This window comes from Andrographis paniculata, unplaced genomic scaffold (genome assembly GCF_009805555.1).
Source record: "Andrographis paniculata isolate CXL003 unplaced genomic scaffold, ASM980555v1 Contig21END, whole genome shotgun sequence".
NCBI classification, from domain to species: domain Eukaryota; kingdom Viridiplantae; phylum Streptophyta; class Magnoliopsida; order Lamiales; family Acanthaceae; genus Andrographis; species Andrographis paniculata.
The window spans coordinates 3,203,981-3,224,732 of NW_026137502.1; the positions used below are offsets into that span (position 1 = coordinate 3,203,981).

The window sequence follows — 20,752 nt, forward strand, 5'->3', positions numbered from 1 at the left end:
TTTAATATAATCATTGCATGTCACATATACGTAGCGACTTCGAAGCTATTAGGATGTAAATTTAATTTTTATGATTGTCCGTATAAACTATGTTAGATGATATAAATTATCAATTTACCTAAAAAATTAAACTTTTATGATATAACATTATTTAACTATTTATTTAGAAACGAGAGTCAATCAACACATTGTTAAAAAGGATTTCAGGTGTTCAATATAAAATTAATTAGTGATAGGGGAGGAGTAACCTTCACTTTTATAAGCCAAGGGAGTTTCCACATCATATCCAATGTTTTACAATCTTCAACACTATTTCTCTCGAAATGATAATCTAAAAAATTCATACCGAATCAATACCCAATAAGGGCACCATGATTCTGATGTCATCTTAAAAAGGGGTCTGGGGCTTTGACCTAAAACCAATTGGTAATAGGTGGAATTGTCATTCACCTTTAAATGAAGGACAATATTCAACATAGACATGTCAAAACGGGTTAGTGGGGCGGATTGACCCACAACCTACCCTAACCCGACCTGCAAATAAGCGGATTGTCTTTGGGCCAACCCGCGGCGGTGCAGATCAAAATTTCATCAGCACAACCCAACCCAACCCAACGGCGGGTGGCAACCTAAGCGGGCTAGCCCACGAGCTTTTTAAAAATATTAAAAGAATATTAATATTATAAATATTTTCGTAAATAATATTCCCTCCGTCCCATATACCGTGTTTGCTACACTGTAGACACGATATTTTAGGAGGAGTGTAATTAGTAGATAATTAATAATGCATTAGTTCCTATAATATAAATAATTATAAATTAAGATGAAGATAACTAATTAATTTAATTAAAATTTAAAAAAATAAAAAAATTTAAAATGAGATTAAAGTGTGTAATCATTTTTAAAAAAAAAAAAAGTGACATGGAATGTGAAACAGACAGAAACGACAACGTGGACATAGTACGTGGAACGGAGAGAGTATTTAAAAATAGCTAAAAATAGTTTTATTATAGAATTTAAATAATAAATATTTTAATATAAATAAAAAATATAAAAATTCTCAATTCTAAATATTATTAATTGGTGCATTAAAAAAATGAATAATAAAAAATACTTCATTTTAAAAATAAATTATAATTAATTTTATTAATTTGTAAAATTATAAAATAATAAAATGGAAGACAAACAAAAAAAATGATGAAAAATCGAAACAAATAACAATGTCATGAATAACATAGTTAGAGAAGAAAAACAACCGTGTAGACAATATTGATAATTTATTTAAGCTAATAAAAGTTTTTATTTTATTCGTCTTAACTTATTTATAATGATATATTTGTAATTTATAAAAAATTAAAAAATATTTTTATTTTAATATTTGATTAGTTTTATTATAATTTTTACTATGATAGTAAAAAATAGTAACAAATACATTTAGTTAGACGAATGAGATTAATTATTATATTTATTTGACCCGTAAGCTAATGTAGACTAACTCACCCTCAACCGCGGTTTATGCTGATTGGCCCATTTAAACTCATATTTTAACGGGTTTAAAAAATTGCAACCCAATCTTCTTTAAAATTAAGATTAGTGGGCTAACCCAACGAGTTGAATTCATTTTTTAGGGCTCTAATTCAACAAGACTATTTTGTCTTCTATAATATGTAAAATTAATGATATGTATTTTTTACCCGTTATGACGTAACTATGTTGATCAAAGAACGGTAAGCACGACACGTGGCGGATGTGATTGTGCCAGTCTCGGAGCGGTGGACTTATCCAGAATCTTCATTCCTTTTCCGGAAAAATGCTCCAGAATTCTCCTAAACAAAATAATATACATATTATTAAAAATAAAATATTATTTTATTATTATGATAAGTTCCTGAAATTTCCATACACTTCCACGCAACAATTTCACGGACAAACGGCGTGCCTATATATAGCCTAGCCTTCTTCCACTCAAGCTCACATAATTCACAACACTACCAAGCAAGCACAATCCAATCGAAGAAGTTTTTTCAATTAGGTCTTTTCTTCCCTAATTTGATTTTTCGTGTAATTAGAAAATGTCGCTGATTCCGAGTTTCTTTGGGAGGCGAAGCTCCGATCCGTTCTCACTGGACGTGTTGGATCCGTTCCGCGATTGGCCATTGATGAGCTCCTCCAACGAGACGTCGCAGTTCGCGGCGACGCGCGTGGACTGGAAGGAGACGCCGGAGGCGCACGTGTTCAAGGCAGATGTGCCAGGGCTGAAGAAGGAGGAGGTGAAGGTGGAGGTGGAGGAAGGGAATGTCCTCCAGATTAGCGGCGAGCGGAAGCGAGAGAAGGAGGAGAAGGACGAGTCGTGGCACCGCGTGGAGAGGAGCCATGGAAGCTTCTTCCGGCGGTTCCGGTTGCCGGAGAATGCGAAGATGGAGCAGATCAAGGCTAATATGGAGAACGGCGTGCTGACGGTGACGATCCCCAAGGAGGAAGTGAAGAAACCTGAGGTGAAATCCATTGAAATTTCTGGCTGAGATTTGAAATTCGTCGTCTATGCCTACAATTTGGAATGAATTTTCTGTGTGATTATGCTCTGTTATGTGGCACTGCTTAATTGTGATTGTGTGTTTGTTTTGTTGTGCTATGATATTATATGATATGTTCGTTGTTATGGTTCATCCATTATGTACGTTTGTGATTCTTCCGATTAATGAATAAAAGTTTTTGTTAGCTAAAGTAATTTCCCTTTGGATTGATGTTGGAGGCAGCGAATCGATGGATGCATTGCTGTTTCTCTTTGACTGCGACTCTAACTGTAAAAGCTCATTGTTCCTAACTGCGTACAATTTCCAAATTGGCTAAATTATGCAAAATATCCGCGCTTCTAAATCAAATAACCTTATGATTTTATAAATTTTGTGTTTACTTTTTCTTTTTTAATGATATTTAATTTAAAGTGTATAAATTGTCAATAAATTTTAAAAATTTTAATTTTTAAATTTCTAAAATTATAAAAAAATATTTACTTTTTTTTAGGTGTATTTAGTCTCTCAAAATGGGGTTAGCAAGATTTCTTAAAACTCGCAACTAACTCACAAATTATATTTATGTAGTATTTTTACTTCAATTCAAAATTTAAAAAGTTTAAATAAAAAATTTAATACTCCCTGCTCGGACACTACTTTTAATTTTTCTTTAACATAAAAATAGTAATAAATTATTATTATATTTAAAAATAAATTAGAAGTATTAAGTGTAATATAAAAAAAATATATATATATAAAAAAAAAGAACACAACATCATAAAATTTTTTGCCCAAAGTTGGAGATACCTAAGAGCATCCGTCATAGTTGGATATTATTTTCTTTATCCCTCACATTACCTTTTTTTATCACCTAGTTAATTACCTTTTAACTTACTATAGTTATTATTTTATAATACCTATAATAATTTATTTATTTTTATATTATTTTATTATGTAGTAATATAATAAAAATAATTTATTTATTTATATATAGTTCTATATTTTTATTGTTTAATAATATTTTTATATAATATTATATTTTAATTTTTAAATATTAATTTAGGTAAATTTTAATAATTTTGAAGCATATAATTTACTATTTTAAAATTTGAATAGAAAAAAAGTAGAGATAAAAAAGATAATTTTAATGAGTTTTAAATATATATATATATAGATAATTTTTATTGAATTTAAAATTTGAAATATTAAGATTTTAAAAAAATGAAAATAATATTTAATTAATTTTTATTATTTTTGTTAAAGATAATCGGTTTTTGAGAAAAATAATAAATTTATAATAACTATATTTTTTATTAAATGTAACGAATATTGTTATCATAAAAATCGGAAAAGTAATCACAAAGACAATAAAGAAGGTGACTGGGTGGATGAGTTATTATCCAATGTTGATTATGGATTAAACGGATAAAAAAGTTATATAGAGTTAAAGACGTTTGTTTTAAAATAATTTGAGAATAAAGACAGAAATATATCATAAGAATTTGTATTTACATGTAGGATTAGTTTATGATCTTGACGTTTTATTATAAATTTTTTTGTAAAATAAATAATTTTTTTTTTTTGTAAAATAAATAAATTTTTTTTTCTTTAAAAATTATGAAAATAGTAAATACAATCTTAAAAAAGAAAATTTTTAAATCAATATATTCACTGATACAAACCAAAAAACAAAATTATTTTCATTTCCATATTGCCAAACATATCCTTAATGTACCAAAAATGAAATTCTTCCTTGTCAAAAAACCTTCCCATAATCCAATAGCCATAGCCCAATACACTAACCAAAACCTCATCAATTATCCGTTGGACTTTCTAATCCATTAACCCAAACATGACAATCCCAAAACCTAGTTTTGTTTTGCTTTTTCTTTCTTTCTTCTTTTCTTTTTTTTTTTTTTTTTTTTTTTTTTTTTTTAATATATATATATACTAAATATGAAGAATTTTTTATACGATAATATAAAAAATAATATTTTATATTGAATTATTAAATTTTTATCAATGATTAAAGTATAAATTATATATTATATTTTTTATATATATTATTTATTTATAATATTTATCGAAAATCGTATTATTTAAAAATAGTTGAATGAACAAATTCATTACAAAATGACAATAAAATTATATTAATTTCGTCTCGCAAAAAGAGCAACATTTGCTTTTTTATACTTAAATTTTTTAATATTAATATTATATTGATTTATAGTTAAAAAGACAAAAATGCCTCTAATAGATAGTATAATAGAAAAACAATGATATTTGTGTAATATATTAAAAATTATAAGAGTATTAATTATGTTAAAAAATACAATTATAAAAAATAAAAAATAATACTCCCTCTGTTCCTTAATAATCTATCTATTTTTCCATTTTGGTTCGTCTCATAACAAAATATCTATTTTTTTTTTAGTAATTGTACTACCTACCTAACATTACAAATACTCTTCCAATTTACAATATATTACATAAATGTCATTACCTTTATATCATACAATACTAGTAAGGTTAATTTAGTCTTTTTATATATATAAATATGGGATGGAGGAAGTATTCTTCTTGGATGGAAGTATGTATATTTATCAGGAAACCTGTAGCAGACGGTTTGGCTTGTCGGTAAGCTTTTGTTGAGTAGTTTTTCTTCATTTAGCTTCATTTATTTATTTTTTTAAAAAAAATACTCTCTCTGTCTCTTGCAATATATATATATATATATTTGTTTCAAACTTAATACAATATATTTTTTTTGTTTGTCTCAAATTTACTGTAATATTTTTAAATTTAAAAATAATTAATAATATTTATATACATATATTTATATACGCTTTACTTTATCTTATTACATCACTCAAATAAAAAAAAATTATTTATCTCTCTAATCACATCACTCAAATAAAAAATAAAAAAAATCATTTCACTCTCCAATCATATCACTTAATATCCAAAATATTTCAAATTACTATATTTAATATTTTCTACCTAAATTATCATGCCAAATATAAATATTGCACGGTGTTTGGAACGAAAGGAGTATAATTTTTAATGTACCATTTTGCTGCCCGAATATATATAATTTTGCTTTATTTCATATTGACATAAATAATTTTTCGTTTTTTGTGATGAAGTTGTATTATTAGTGGACTGAGCAAGTTGCAGAGTGGCTAGTTGAAAACCTCGATTTCCAAAAGAGGAAAGATTTGATCGTGAATTTCCTCACTATATTGCCAGCCTTTGAATATATATATATATATATATATATTCCCATGAAACATGTAGACTAGACTTGGACTATATCATATCGAATCAAATATTAATGAGTGACGTAACTACTGTTCAAGTCAAATTAAGAATATATACACAATACTTACATACACACATACCATTGACTATTACTTGGTTGACTCAATTAAGCTACACATACACAACACATGCATCTAATTAATTAAAGCAGTCTCACGTTTTATGTCATTTTTTTTTTAAAATAATTATATATTTTAATTTTATTTTAAGTTTTTTAGTTTAATTTTTTTTTAATTTTAATTAAATTAATTAGTTATATTAACTTTAAATAGAATAATTATTTTTACTAATATATTCTTAATTATCTACTAATTATACTTATTTTAAATTTCCATGTCTACGGTGATCCAGACATCCAATGTGAGACGGAATGAGTAATATTCAAATTCCAAAAAATAATCATATAATTAAATTATTGAATTGAATTGGCTTAACTCAACATTAACTCTCTCTCTCTCTCTCTCTCTCTCTCTCTCTCGCTTGATCTTCTCAATTTGAAAAATATATTTAAGTCAAACTCGAGCTTGTTTGCTTAACGAGTATACAAATTAATTTTTCAACTAATTAATTATTATTTTTAATAATAATAATAATAATAATAATAATAATGTATAATGAAGCTGTAGGATTGATATATCATCATCGAACATGTCCTCCTCTCCATCCCATGCGGTCTCCATAAACTTTCAAAGATGCACCAATCTTTGAAATTCTCTTTAAGATATGTTTTTCTCTCTCTCTCTCTCTCTCTCTCTCTCTCTCTCTCTCTCTCTCTCTCTCTCTCTCTATATATATATATATATATATGGGTTGCAAATTCCATGTTGATCTAGTCAAATCAGTATAGTACTAATTTAATCGTATCAACATATGCAGTAATAGTAGGTATGATATATTTATACATATCTTAACATATATTGTATTGTAATAGCATATGTTCAGTTATAATATAATATATATGTTAGTAAACTCTATAAAACTCCATGCTCATATATATATATAGATATAAGTGTGTATGTATGTATGTCTAGGGTCTGTTTCTTTACCCAAAGTTTTTCAAATTTTATTATTTGGACTCTTCATTTCTCAAAAAAATTATATTTTTTTCTTTCATAAAATATCCCATCGAACATTATTTTAATACCAAACTTAAACCACTTTTTCTCAAATTCAACAAAAAAAACACACACAGCCCACAATAATTTTTACTGACACAATTTCTAAAATATTTATATCGTGTTGTTTCGCAAAAACTTAACACTAAAAATTATATACGTTGTTGAGACTGGGCCAACTCAACGATAGTATCTAATTCCGCACGGATTTATTTTTGGATATTCTCCAAAATGCCTCGTACTAGTAGAGTTTACTTGGACTTATAAGGTGTGAAATTTTATTTGTATCTTCCAATGTGGAACTTGGATCAGTACCCAACAGTAGTTTATATTAACAACACAATTCTTTAAATTATAATTTAAAAAAAAAAAGAAAAGAAAACTCAAATAAAAATACTAAAGAACCAATCGTCACCTCCCTGTAGCCTCCACTTTCACCCGATAAACCACTCAAACTAATAGCATACAATACATACATATAATATATATATATATATAGAGCCCACCAACTTTTTCAATTTATCATATATATATATATATATATTTTATTTTGTGTGTGGGATCGAATCCAATCATATATCCTTGGAGTTTATTTGAATACTACAATATACTAATTGGTGTATAATAATTGGAACAAGTGGGGATTCCATATTTGTATATGATATGAGAGGATGACAACTTGCCAACTTTTAACAACACTAATGTCTCTAATCTTTTTATTTAATTAATTAATTAATTAATTAAACTATTGTATAGCTCCTCATTACCTTGTCCAAATCAAGGGATTATTAAGGTAATCCAATTTGATCATGTACCTAATTATTTTGTTAATCTTATATGTGTGCATCATCATCATACCCTCTTTTATATACTTAATTATATATATATATATATATATTCTAGTTATTTGCATCATTAGTAGAATTGAATTATCCATATAAACCAATAATCAAACATGATTGTGTCAAATTATTACATCATCAAGTAGACTAGAAGCATGATTAAGAAAGGAATCAAATCTAGAACAAGATATACAAAATTAATTAAAAGGTGCACGAGCGAGTGAGTGAGTGATTGATGCATGCCCACTACATTTGTTTTGGCATATCCACATCCCTTCTAATCAATCAAATAAATATAAGCGTCGAGTAAGAACAAGCAGCCTAGTACTGTAGAGTGAACTTGTAATCGTGAGGTTAATTAGGTTTGACCAGAGTTTACCTAAAACACGTTCGAATAATAACGATTGAGGATTACCACGTTATATAAAAATAAATGAAATAAATATAAACTTATTGATATCAATCATAAGAGCAACTGCAAGAAAGATTTTTTTCAAAAGTATCTCATCATCTTTTTTATATACTCTCTTTTCTCCGCCTCATATTTTTTTTTCTATTTTAATAAAACAATATATATTTATATCAATTTTATTTATTTTTGAAAATAAATATAAATAAAAGTATATCAATATATATATATATATCTATATTATTTTATAAAAAAATAAAAGTTTATATAATATTAATATATATATATATGTAAAATAAAATAAATGGCATCTCTTGGGCATCTTTGTGGAGATGCCCAAAAGAATTTTCATTTTTTTAAAAAAGATTTTGCTTACATAGAGCTGAGGTGGAGGAGGGAGGAGAGATTTCTTCATTGCGAATGTTTTAATAGCGACAGTAAATTTCTACGTCATTTGAATAATTAATTATATTTTATCATATGATACTATTCAAATACAAAAAAAAATAAATATATATTTCTATCTCTAATCACGTCACTTAATTATCATTTTATTTTACCTATTAAAATTTTTGTGTCGAAATCAAAATATTGCACTTGCACTTTACACGACGGAGAGAGTAATACTACCTCCGTCCGACTCTAAGTGTCTTATTTACTTTTTGCATGTTGATATTTGAATATTAATTATTATATCAAAACATAGTACAAATAAAGAAAAAAATTGCAAAAACACTTTCATTAGTGTCTTGTAATACTAATAGAAGGACGTTTGTAAAAAAAAAAAATTATACAAATATAATGATATTTTTAATACTAATTACAATGACTCAAAAGGTAAATGTAACTCTTAAAAGCAGACGGAGGGAGCATATTGTTTGGATTAAAGCAGTGGGAATTGAGTTGAAATAAACAAACCTAGTCTTAGCAAATTTTGCTACAAAAAATTGAAGAAGCATGATATATATAATAAGTATTATTATGAGTAGTAGACAAGAAAACTCAACTTGAAGACTTTTCTATTAGATATTTTGGCCTATCAAGAATGCTAAACAGTCACTTCTTGGGGTATGTAACGTTTCGATGTTGTTTGGGGTTGAAGATAATGATAATAATAATAATAATAATAATAATAATAATTAAATGATACAAAGGTCAATTGGTATCTTTTGTTGAATAGAAGGGAACACCAAAACAAAATGTTATGATATTTAAAAATAATAAATCCCATTTGAGGAAAGTAATAGGTTAGTAAGAATTTGCTATAGTTGACTAATATAATGATCAAACTAATTGAGAACAAATATCATTTATATAACAACAAAGTGGATAACTTATAATGAATTCACCATTCTTGAACTTGATATCTGTTGTTGAGATATTTTAGATATTCACTTTTAGATTTAGTAGATTTATATCTAGATTACTTAGATTTGAGTCTATCGAGTCTCTTTTGTATGGCCTATATATAGGCTCCTTATTTTGACGATAATAAGACAAATCTCATTATTTTCCCCTAAAATTTCTAATAATATCCACTATTAATTAATTGAATTATTTGTTTACTTAGAATAATTAAATTTAAATTAAAAGTGAAGATTAATTTCAGCCTATGCTGAATTATTTATTACATTAAACTGATTTCATCTCAAAATCTAACACCAAAATATATTGGACCGTAGTTTGTTCTTTTACTATTTCAAATTAAAATTAACATTATTTATTGGGCACAATTTTTAATAAATATATATATTTTTACAAAATATCACGTTAAAATATTATTTAAACAAAAATTCAAATCAATATATTATTTCAAATCGATTTCATACCACAACTAAAAAAACAGCTTTTTACAATATTTTTAAATTATGTTTTTTGACATTGTGGATCACAAGCTGAAATTATTAATTCAACAAGATAAATTTTAATCATAAATTGTAATTTTAAGATCATTAATACAAAAGTAAAGACTAGGATAGCCTTTTTGCTATATTCATTTATTGTTGCATCATTAATTTCTTAAAAAATAATAATACATCAAATATATATTTTTAAAAAGTAAAATATTTAATAAAATATTTACTTTATAATTGGACATTCTAAAATAAAAAATATGTATACTTTCTAATTGGATAGGAGTATAAATTTTTACTATTTTCAAAACTATTAAAATCCTATATATATATATTTAAAATTTATCCAAATTTTACTATTTAAATCCTATATATATATTTTTTTCAAAATAATGTTTCATTCATCTCAATATAAAATATCATTTTTATTATTTTCCTATGGCTTATTTCAATTTATCTATTTCTTTTTTATATATAAAAAATTAATTATATATTAATACTAAAATATTACTTAAATTACAAACATAAAAACATCAAAAAATCTTGTATACTTTCATTAACTAATAAAATATTATTATTATCTAGTACAAAATTTCAATAGTTACATACTCCCTCTCTCCATTTAAAAGAGTTACATTTACTTTTGACGCGGTGTTTAAAAAATAATAGTATTTTAATTATAGTGAGTAGTTAAAAATAGTGTAATGACATTTTTGCCTTTACTTTTTTTGTGTAAAAGTAACGATGTGATGTAAAGTAAAGATATTTGTGGAAAAAAGTAGGGTATTTAATGAAATATAAACTTTGTAATTGAACGTCCCAAAATAGAAATATGTAAACTTTGTAAGCGGACGCATGAAACTAATAAGTAACTTTCTTTATTTGAAAACAAAATAATTAAATATTATTTTAATATCAAATAAAAACTCCCCTCAATATCTCTAAATACATGTTCCCACATCATCCTCGTAATCTTGCTGTACAAAAGAACTCACTGTCAAACAACAATTATTTATATATTTATTATGAGCAGTATAGTCTCTATTAAAATTTGAAGAATAACAGCTAGAAGAGGGAATCTGGGCATCATTATTCCCTCTCTCTCTCCCCATCTCTCTCTCTATATAAACCCTCAACCAGACTGGCTCCTCGTTTCAAGCTCCACCTTCCTTAAATTCCAATCCATATATACATACATACATACATACATACATACATATATACAATATCCATGGCGACTGACGTGGACAGTCTCTGGCTCCTGGTAGCCTTGGCTTCAAAATGCGAATCCAAGTCTATGAACACCATCACCATCTTCTTCTCCTTCCTGCTACTCCTCCTGCTTTCATGGCTACTCCTGAATATTTTCTACTGGGGAGCTCACCCCGCCGGCTCGGCTTGGGGGAAGCACCTTCTCAGCCGCGGCTTCAAATCCAGCTCCACAATTCCGGGCCCACGCGGATTCCCAGTCATTGGAAGCATGAATCTGGTCGCCGGCTTGGCGCACCGCAAAATAGCCGCCGCCGCCGAAGCCAGCCGCGCCAAAAGACTGATGGCCTTCAGCCTCGGCCAGACACGTGTCATCGCCACGTGCCACGCTGACGTGGCCAGGCAGATCCTCAACAGCTCCGCCTTCGCCGACCGCCCCCACAAGGAATCGGCTTACCGGCTCATGTTCGACCGCTCCATCGGCTTCGCCCCCTACGGCCTCTACTGGACCATGCTCCGGAAGATCGCCGCCGCCCACCTCTTCTGCCCCAAACAGCTCCGGGACTTTGACCGCCACCGCCGCCGCGTAGGGCTCCAGCTCGCCGCCGCCGTTGCTTCTCGGGGACGCGCCGCCGGCAGCGTCCGCGTCCGGGATTTCCTCAAAGACGCGTCGCTCTGCAACATGATGGCGTCTGTGTTCGGCCGGAGCTACAACGTCGGCGCAGACGACCCGGACGTCGGCGAATTGAAGGATTTAGTCGATCAGGGGTACCAGCTACTTGGGGAGGTCAATTGGTCCGACCACCTACCATTTTTATCCGATTTTGATTTCCAGAGAATCAGGGTCAGGTGCTCCAGGATTGTGCCACGTGTCAAGCAATTCGTAGGCCAGATCATCGCCGATCATAAGAAGGCCGGCGGCGGCGAGAGAGACAGGGATTTCGTGGATATTCTGCTCTCTCTGCATGGGGCTGATAGATTGTCCGATTCCGACATGATCGCCGTTCTCTGGGTAAGAATAAACAACCGATTTGGTCACAACATATATTATACTACCTTATTTTTTATTAATTTATAAATATTAATTATTATATCAAAATATAATACAAATCGATAAAAAACGACAAAAATATTTTTATTGATCTTATAATATTAATATAATTATATTTATATAAAAAATTATATAAATATAAAAATATTTTTAATGCTAAAAATAATTATGTAGACTTCATGTAATATTATATTATATTATATATTGATTATTTGATTAATTGGGCAGGAGATGATATTCAGAGGTACGGACACAGTGGCAGTGCTGATGGAGTGGACACTAGCGAGACTAGCGATGCACCCTGACATCCAGTCAAAGGTCCACGAAGAGCTGGATAAGTTTGTCGGGAGGTCACGTGCGGTGACGGAATCCGACCTAACGGACCTCGTCTACTTAACGGCGTTAGTCAAGGAGGTCCTGAGGCTGCACCCGCCAGGCCCACTCCTCTCCTGGTCCCGCCTCTCCATAAGGGATTCCACGGTGGACGGGCATCACGTGCCGGCGGGGACCACCGCAATGGTCAATATGTGGGCCATAATGCGGGACCCGGAGGTCTGGGATGACCCTTTGACCTTCAAACCCGAGAGATGGTTGGTTGTTGGAGCGGACCACATTCACAAAGACGTAGCGGCACCATTCGGGTCGGGTCGGAGGTCGTGCCCGGGTAAGGATCTGGGGCTGACCACGGTCAGCTACTGGCTGGCCACTCTTTTACATGAATTCGAATTCCGCCATGGCCAAACATTGCCTGTGAACTTGAGCGAGGTTTTGAAGCTGTCGTGTGAAATGGCTCAGCCGTTGGAGATCAAGGTGCGATCTAGACGGGATTCGTCAACTTACGAGGATGTCTATTAATTAATTAATTAATAATAATTATTATATATCAGGACAGGAGATAATTAATTAATAATATACGCCCTCTATTATGGTGTGATCAATCGACTGTTATGCTGCCCATATATAAATAATTTATAATTTATAATTATATATATATATATGTATGTACACATCCTTCTCCCCGTTGATTTCTAGCTAGCACCTCAGTTCATATGTTGTATAATTTTTGTATTTTTGTTTATGAAATAATAATAATATGTATTTTTTTTTTTTTATTTACTCTTCGTGTGAGTTGTGAGTTGTCAAATTAGACAAACTATGTGTGCTAGGCAAAACCACTTTTTATAGGGAGTTTTAGAAATATTATTATTATATTGAAATATAGTTGTGTTGGGGCTAAACCCGTACGGATTTGTTTTTTGATTTTCTTCAAAATGCCTCGGTGTCCCTGACCACCTCAATTACTAGAGTTGGGACTGAGTCCCGTACGGATTTGTCTTTGGATTTTCTCCAAAATGTCTCGTACAAGTGGAGTTCACTTGGGACTAATAAAGTATGCAATTTTCTTTACAATTTTCAACGTGGGACTTGGATTTGCACCCCATCAAGTTGAAATAAAGATAAAAGGACTAAACTATCCTTATTAGTATGATATGATATAAAGATAATGATATTTGTGTAATATATTGTAAATTAAAAAGATATTTGTAATATTAGGTAAATAATACAGTTACTAAAAAAAATAAAATACTTTGTTATGAAATAGACCAAAATGAAAAAATAGATAGATTGTTAAGGGAAGAGAGGATATATTCATATTTGTTTTGGTCAACGGTGATCATGCCTGTTATCGCACCCTTCTAATATACATGTTCCGCATTAATACAAAGATAGGTTTCAGTTAATCATATATGGTTTGGATTCTATTATTACCAAGTGGACATGGTGGTTTACGTGGCTTTTCAATACCATTAAGTCTTACAACTACAAAATTGACCGTTAAAAAAAGTCAACTAACAAAGAGTCGGCAAGTTTCATAACAAAAAGTTGATGATCTAACACCTATTAAAAACGCTTGAAAAATTTATTTATTACTGTTTCTGCTGTAGAACAAAAAATTAAAAATGCTTTTTGTTACAAAATTTTCCAATAATAAAGAATAAGGTACAAATACTACGTGTACATGAAAATTACTTTTCTTAAGTCATTTCCAACCCATCAACTTTATTTATCCAGTTTTATCTCCAAATATACTTGCTACGGTAATTTTACTTCAACCATAACTCTATTTTTTCCTATTATTCTTCAAATAATCAATTTTTCCTATTATTTTAAACAGCTTTTTATTTTTATAATTTTAAATAAATTTTTTTAAAATTTTAAAAAAATAAAAATTAAATTTATAATTTTAAAAATTAAAAAAAAAAATAAATACACCATAAATGGCGTTTGCTACAGTGCAACACCAAAAATGGTATTGCACTGTAGCAAACACAAAAAATGGTGTTGCAAATGGCGTTGGGTTAGAGCTGGATGGCGGCAGAAATGGAGTTGGGACGGGAGAAATAGAGTGTGATTGGAGATGGCCTTAGTTACCTAAAAAATAAGACAATTACACAATATTTGTTGTGAAAACCTGAATTAGATCATTAGATGTAAATCCTAATCTCGACACTATGCCATAAATTATGCACTAACCCTCACGGTCGGACATATGGTGATAGATATTTATATTTATATTTATTATTTTGTGTTTAGATATTTTAATGGCGTAAGAAGAAGGAAAACTTATGCACCATTAATCAGAGATTCGGGTCTTGATTTTGCAGTAACTATCTTATTATAAGTTGTAGTTCGAGACAAGAATGATTTTGTTGAATTGTAAATGCTTGAAAGATTTTTTAAAATCTGTATATATATATATATATATTAGCTTCGGAGTAATGATATATATATATGCTTGATTATTGCTAATTTCGCATTATGCGTCTTGAAATTATTTTCTCTTGTATATTTTTTGTTGGGATTTAAATTCGGTGTTTTGACGTTTGTTGTATTTCGCTGAGTCGTAGGACGCCTTGGAACTAGATGTTATGGGCTAGCTCTATAGTCTATTTTGACTGTTGGACTTGTATTTGGAGTCTAATCAACTAAGTTTGATTTGAATTATTATAAATAGTGATTGTGATGTAATTCTGATAATACTTATATTTTAAAATCCTAATAAAATTATTCATCTTTTGCAGTGGATGTAGCCAACACCTCTCTTGATGAACCTCGCAATTCTGTTTGTTGATTCTTTTTATTTTTTTATTATTTTTATTGCATTCGTCGCAATATTCCAAAAAAATATCAAAATAAGACTGTTCTCTACTGAAATTGGTTTTTTCGATGATTGGATTGTTTTAGGTCAGTTAAAAAGCTGATATTTTGGAGGATAATCATATTCTAAGTAAAAGAAAGTGCAATATAAGAGAAAACAAAAAATACAAAGAAAATGTAATTTTTTGAAGTGTTGTAAGTCACCTTCCCTTTTGCATTTTATTCCCTTTTAAATCTCTTCATTAATCTCTTATTGAATTACCTCATATGTTCCAACAATTTTATTCAATAAAGTCATCAATTCCCTTATCATATCATATATATATATATATATATATAACTATAGCAAAAGGCGTGGACCTTACACTTCAAATTTCTGGCTTCTCAGTTTTTGGAATTTATAAATTATTTTTTATTTATTTATAAATTTTTTAGGGAAAAAAATATAGGTAGTTTTTATTTTGAAATTAGTATTTAACAGTTTTATAATAATTTATTTTTATGTATTTTTAATTAAAGATATATATTTATTTATTTCAAATATTTATAAAATTAAATAAAAAAATATAACAATTAAATTTAATTATAATAATCCATGCATAGCACGGTTTAAACGCTAGTATTTACTGAAGAATTATAATATCCCTTTCATCAAGCTTTCATGAAACTTCCTTCATCTTTTTAATACTTATCATAAAGCTTTATCCTCCTTAATACTCTTTTAGGATGTCAATTTGTGTTTTCATATTGTGCTCATATTTGAGTTAAATCATGAATATAATAAAAAATCTGCCTAACTCAGAACTTGATTTTCAACCCAAAACGTGAAGTCTCAAATACAATACAAATTCTTTCCGATCAGGTCATATTAACTTTATTTTATTTCGGGTCACTTGATAATCTTACTATACAAATTCTTTCAGATCAGGTCATATTAACTTTATTTTATTTCGGGTCACTTGATAATCTTACTATACAAATTCTTTCAGATCAGGTCATATTAACTTTATTTTATTTCGAGTCACTTGATAATCCTACTGAACAAGATTACTCCAACACAAAATAAAACTAAAAATAATAAAATTAATACAAAATAGACCCTAAATATGAAAAATTGAAAATTGGAGAACATATTTTATTAACAATATAAATTTTTTTTTGTAGAAAATACAATTTTATTAACAATAAAGTCAAAATTTATTTATATGTATATTACAAAACAGATAACCTAAAAAATAATAGCAAAAACTAAAATAAATATATAAATATTTCAACGTCTCGTCAAAATCAAATAAACATGCATAAAAGCCAATTTAAGTTTGTGTAAGAAATTGAAACAGAATAGGATGACAAAATATAGCCTGACGTTCATAAATTTTCTCGATAGAACAAGAAATAGTTTATTGCTCCTTGTTTGCACTTTTACTCGATCTTGAAAGCAGCTTTCGGTGATGAATGGTTATACAACGGCGATCCTTATGAATGAATTCTTCTACACTTTCTTAATTGGTGTAGCTTGTTATATGGGCCGTGTTTCTATGAGCAACATAATGATGAACAAGATAACAATAGATTCGGATTTGTTTGGCGTACTCATAAAAAAACATTATTGTGAAATTTTTTGAATAGCATTCCCATTGTAGAATGCAAAGAAATATGAGATAACTGAGATACCATAAGGTCAATAAGTAGTCAATGAAGCCACAAGAGCTCAGAAATAGAGTCAGTAAGGATGCAATAATCAGATTTCTGTGCTAGGACGACAGATGATTGTTTGCTTTTTGCTACGACAAGAGATAAGCACAAAAAAAAAAAAACCGGTGGTGGAACGACAATATCCCCTTAAAATAACAGAGAATACTTATATGGTGTGTTTGTTTGGAGGATTGGATTTAAATTCAACTATTCATCCAATTTTTTCTCCCCAAAAACATCAAATCAAGCACCTATTTTTTATTTTTTTATTATATACTAAAAATCAATTTTACATTCAAAACATCACATCAACAACTATTTATATCATACCGTACAACTGTTCAAATTCAAAATTTTTACTATTCAAATTCCAATCCGAAATTCAAACCCCCAAACAAACACACCCATAGAGTTAAAAGAAGACTTCTCTGAGAAGTGTAAGTCATGCAATAATATCTTCTTAACATAACAGAGAATACATAGAACTAAACAAAATAACTGAATAGAATTAAGGAAGACAAGTGGACAATGTAAGCAGGAGGTCGAGTAACTGTCAAATAAATGCTCCTAACAAGTTGACACATAAAGAGAAAAGTTTTAAGAGGAATATCTGTATTTGAACAAATAAAAATAACAAAATATTTACCTTTTGTGTGAACATATAGAATATAAATATTACACACACATATATATATATATATATACACAAAAAGTGATACAATCTTTTATATGAATCACAATTAAAAAAATTTTATTTTTACCATTTAGTAACAAGGATATATTTTAGATGGAAATGAGGGTGTAACCTAATATTATATGAGACAATCTTCTATGCATTTTTTTTTTTAAAACAAATCAAATGCAAGGATATATTATATAATTTGCCCGAGTATTAATTCTAAATCGATAAAACTAACCTCGTTAAAATAACGTCATCATCTTCATCTTCCAAGATCGTATTCTTCAGGCTCCATCGATTGCTCAAATTCAGCATCCATTACCACTCCATCCATAATATGCACCATTAGGTCCTTCATTTTCAACCCTACCTGGTTTGAAACTACGCCATTAACCACGACCATTCCGGTCGAATCCTTCGATACGTACAAATTGAATCCAGATATGGTTTGGAAACATTTTTCCTTGCCATACTCCAGCTCTGCTAAAGTTATCCATCTCGGTACAGCCGAGAATCCCAACACTCTAGTTAGCACTGCATATGAATTGCTGTCGTTCATATTCAATCTCAGATCACGGCGGAAGGATTCCTCTGAAGGCAAAAACATAGTGAACTTCAGATCTTCCGGCAACATCTTAATCACTGTTTCTCCGAATTCACTACTGCTGGAAGTTCTGGTGTTTGGTAATAATTTAAGTTCTGCGGATGAAGTTTCTGAGGAGATGCTTCCGAGTTGAAGCGCTGAATAAATCTGTATGACGATGAACGTAAAAGAGATGATCAAGCAGACGAATCTCACCAGATTCACCGGTTTGATCGATCCAATTTTCCTCCTCATGTTCGTGTCATGTGTGGAGATCAGAGAATAACATATATCACGATTGATTTGCTGAATCAGGTTTCGAGTTTCAAATTTCTATGATGACATAACGCCGACTGACTCACGAGTCTGAAACTGAGGCGATCCTCGGACACATTGCGTGCACAGTAGTAAGTACCTTTGAAATAAAAAGTTTAGTTAATAATAGCTAAAAAAAATCAACGGTGTATCATAATAATCATATTTAATTATAAGCCATTTATGCATTATTGCTAGTCTACAAATATTCTACATTTACACTTCTCAAATATATTCAAACTTCGAGCATTTAGACAACGACTCAAAGCTTAATTAGAGTGCCACAATAAATTATGCAATACAACAGCAGGAGGCCTAAATTGACTATCCTAACTACAGCCCTACAAAACGAAGCATCGGGCAAAACTTAAACAGACCAAAGCTATATATGCTAAACATCAACCAAATGAACTCTATAGCTAACACACACTAACTCAAACAATTAAACTACACAATACCAAGGATTAATCTAGATAAAATGAATCTATCATTGACAAGACAACTAAAACTACACTAGCAAGCAAGGCCAAGTTACAAAGCAGCACACCAACCGGACTAAACTACAAGCAAAGCTAAGGACTAAAACTAAGCTAAAGATACAAATAAAAACTATCTACCAGCAAAGGCTACAAAAAGCTAAAGCACAAGCGGCAATGCCACAAATAACTAAGCTGAACTCATTATTCCAACATTTAACAAGTATGTCAACATCATCCCTAAATTTTTTTTAAGTTAGCATACCTCTCCTCAAAAGCAAGCAAACCAACTTCAAGTGAATCTCACACCAACTATTTCAACAATTGTCACCGAACTCTAGCCAATTTAACTCACAATCATGTAGGGACTGGGCCAACTGAATACTACTATGATATTGTCCACTTTGAGCTGAGTCCACACATATTTTTTTTGGACTTCCTCCAAAATACCATTTTTCTTCAAATTTTTTAACGTAGAACTTGAGTTTGCATCTCAAAAATTGTCCCCTTAAATCAAGGACCAAACTCCCGCAGATCACGAGGGCTTCTCACAACTACAACCAATGCCCGATGCCACTGAGTCCAAACCGGGCTCTGACACCAGCGATGGGACTGGACCAACTTAACACTAGTATGATATTATTAGCTTTGAGTTAAGCTTGCATAAATTTGTTTTTTTTTTTTACTTTCTTCAAAAGACCACATATTAATAAAATTTATGTCGACCTATAAAGTGTAGATTTTCTTCGGATCTTTCCATGTAGGACTTGGATTTGCACCCCCAACAAATCAGTTAAACAATTACAAATTTATTGATGCAAACACAACTAAAGAAATCCGGGAACTTCTTAACAAAATTGAGCCAAACAAATCACCAAAGCACAGGTAATTGAACTCGAAGCAGACTACGTCAATTTCCCAACATCTTGAAACACAATTCAGCCATTAATATACACATCAAGCCAGAGCAGTAGGAGGTCAATAATTCAATAAAAATGAGTTGCTAATTTGAAGACTCGAATCTACACAAAACTCATCGAAAATTAGTTAGCTATCTAACTAAGCTGCAAACCTTGCACAAATCTGCCCAAAGAAACCCTCCTCCCAGGGAAACGAAATCGCATTTCGAATACCAATTTAATGGTTGACCCATGCCACTAAAATCACACTCAATTGAAAATCAGCAAGAAGCGAAAGTAAAATCAGACAGAATTTACCTAATTTTACCGACAATTGGAGCAGACAGTGGTCGCAAACGGAAAAGGGGGGCTGAGAAATGAAAGCAAAATGCGAGAAAGGAGACCGACGCAGGTGGATGCGGTGGCTAATAGGCGCCGGCAGAAAACGCGACGGTGGCGACGAACTCAAACTCAACACAAGGGGTTTTTACTCAAATTTTATATTAAGACGAAAAAGGTTTAGCGTAATAAATAAGACAGAATTATATAATTTATCGTTTTATTGATTATAAACAAAAATAATTAAAAAAATAATTTGGGACAAAGAGAAGTATACGAGTGTGTTTTAAATTT

The 20,752-nt window shown here is 30.1% G+C and overlaps 3 protein-coding genes across 3 annotated transcripts; 2 read left to right on the forward strand and 1 right to left on the reverse strand.

Moving 5' to 3' along the window:
• Positions 1 to 1,955: 1,955 nt before the first annotated feature.
• On the forward strand, positions 1,956 to 2,724 carry LOC127245103 (17.3 kDa class I heat shock protein-like). Its single transcript, XM_051265755.1, has one exon. It carries the CDS (start codon positions 2,073 to 2,075, stop codon positions 2,520 to 2,522), a length of 450 nt encoding a protein of 149 aa, XP_051121712.1. The 5' UTR covers positions 1,956 to 2,072; the 3' UTR covers positions 2,523 to 2,724.
• Positions 2,725 to 11,128: 8,404 nt separating this feature from the next.
• LOC127244744 (cytochrome P450 78A9-like) lies at positions 11,129 to 13,424 on the forward strand. Its single transcript, XM_051265226.1, has 2 exons — positions 11,129 to 12,274; positions 12,542 to 13,424. The coding sequence occupies exons 1-2, from the start codon at positions 11,285 to 11,287 to the stop codon at positions 13,166 to 13,168; spliced, it is 1,617 nt and encodes a 538-aa protein (XP_051121183.1). The 5' UTR covers positions 11,129 to 11,284; the 3' UTR covers positions 13,169 to 13,424.
• Positions 13,425 to 17,591: 4,167 nt separating this feature from the next.
• On the reverse strand, positions 17,592 to 20,622 carry LOC127245191 (uncharacterized). The gene is given in 3 exon segments (XM_051265946.1): positions 17,592 to 18,137; positions 18,139 to 18,844; positions 20,438 to 20,622. Coding segments are annotated over 2 exon segments (618 nt in total). The 5' UTR covers positions 18,685 to 18,844; positions 20,438 to 20,622; the 3' UTR covers positions 17,592 to 18,065.
• Positions 20,623 to 20,752: the final 130 nt, after the last annotated feature.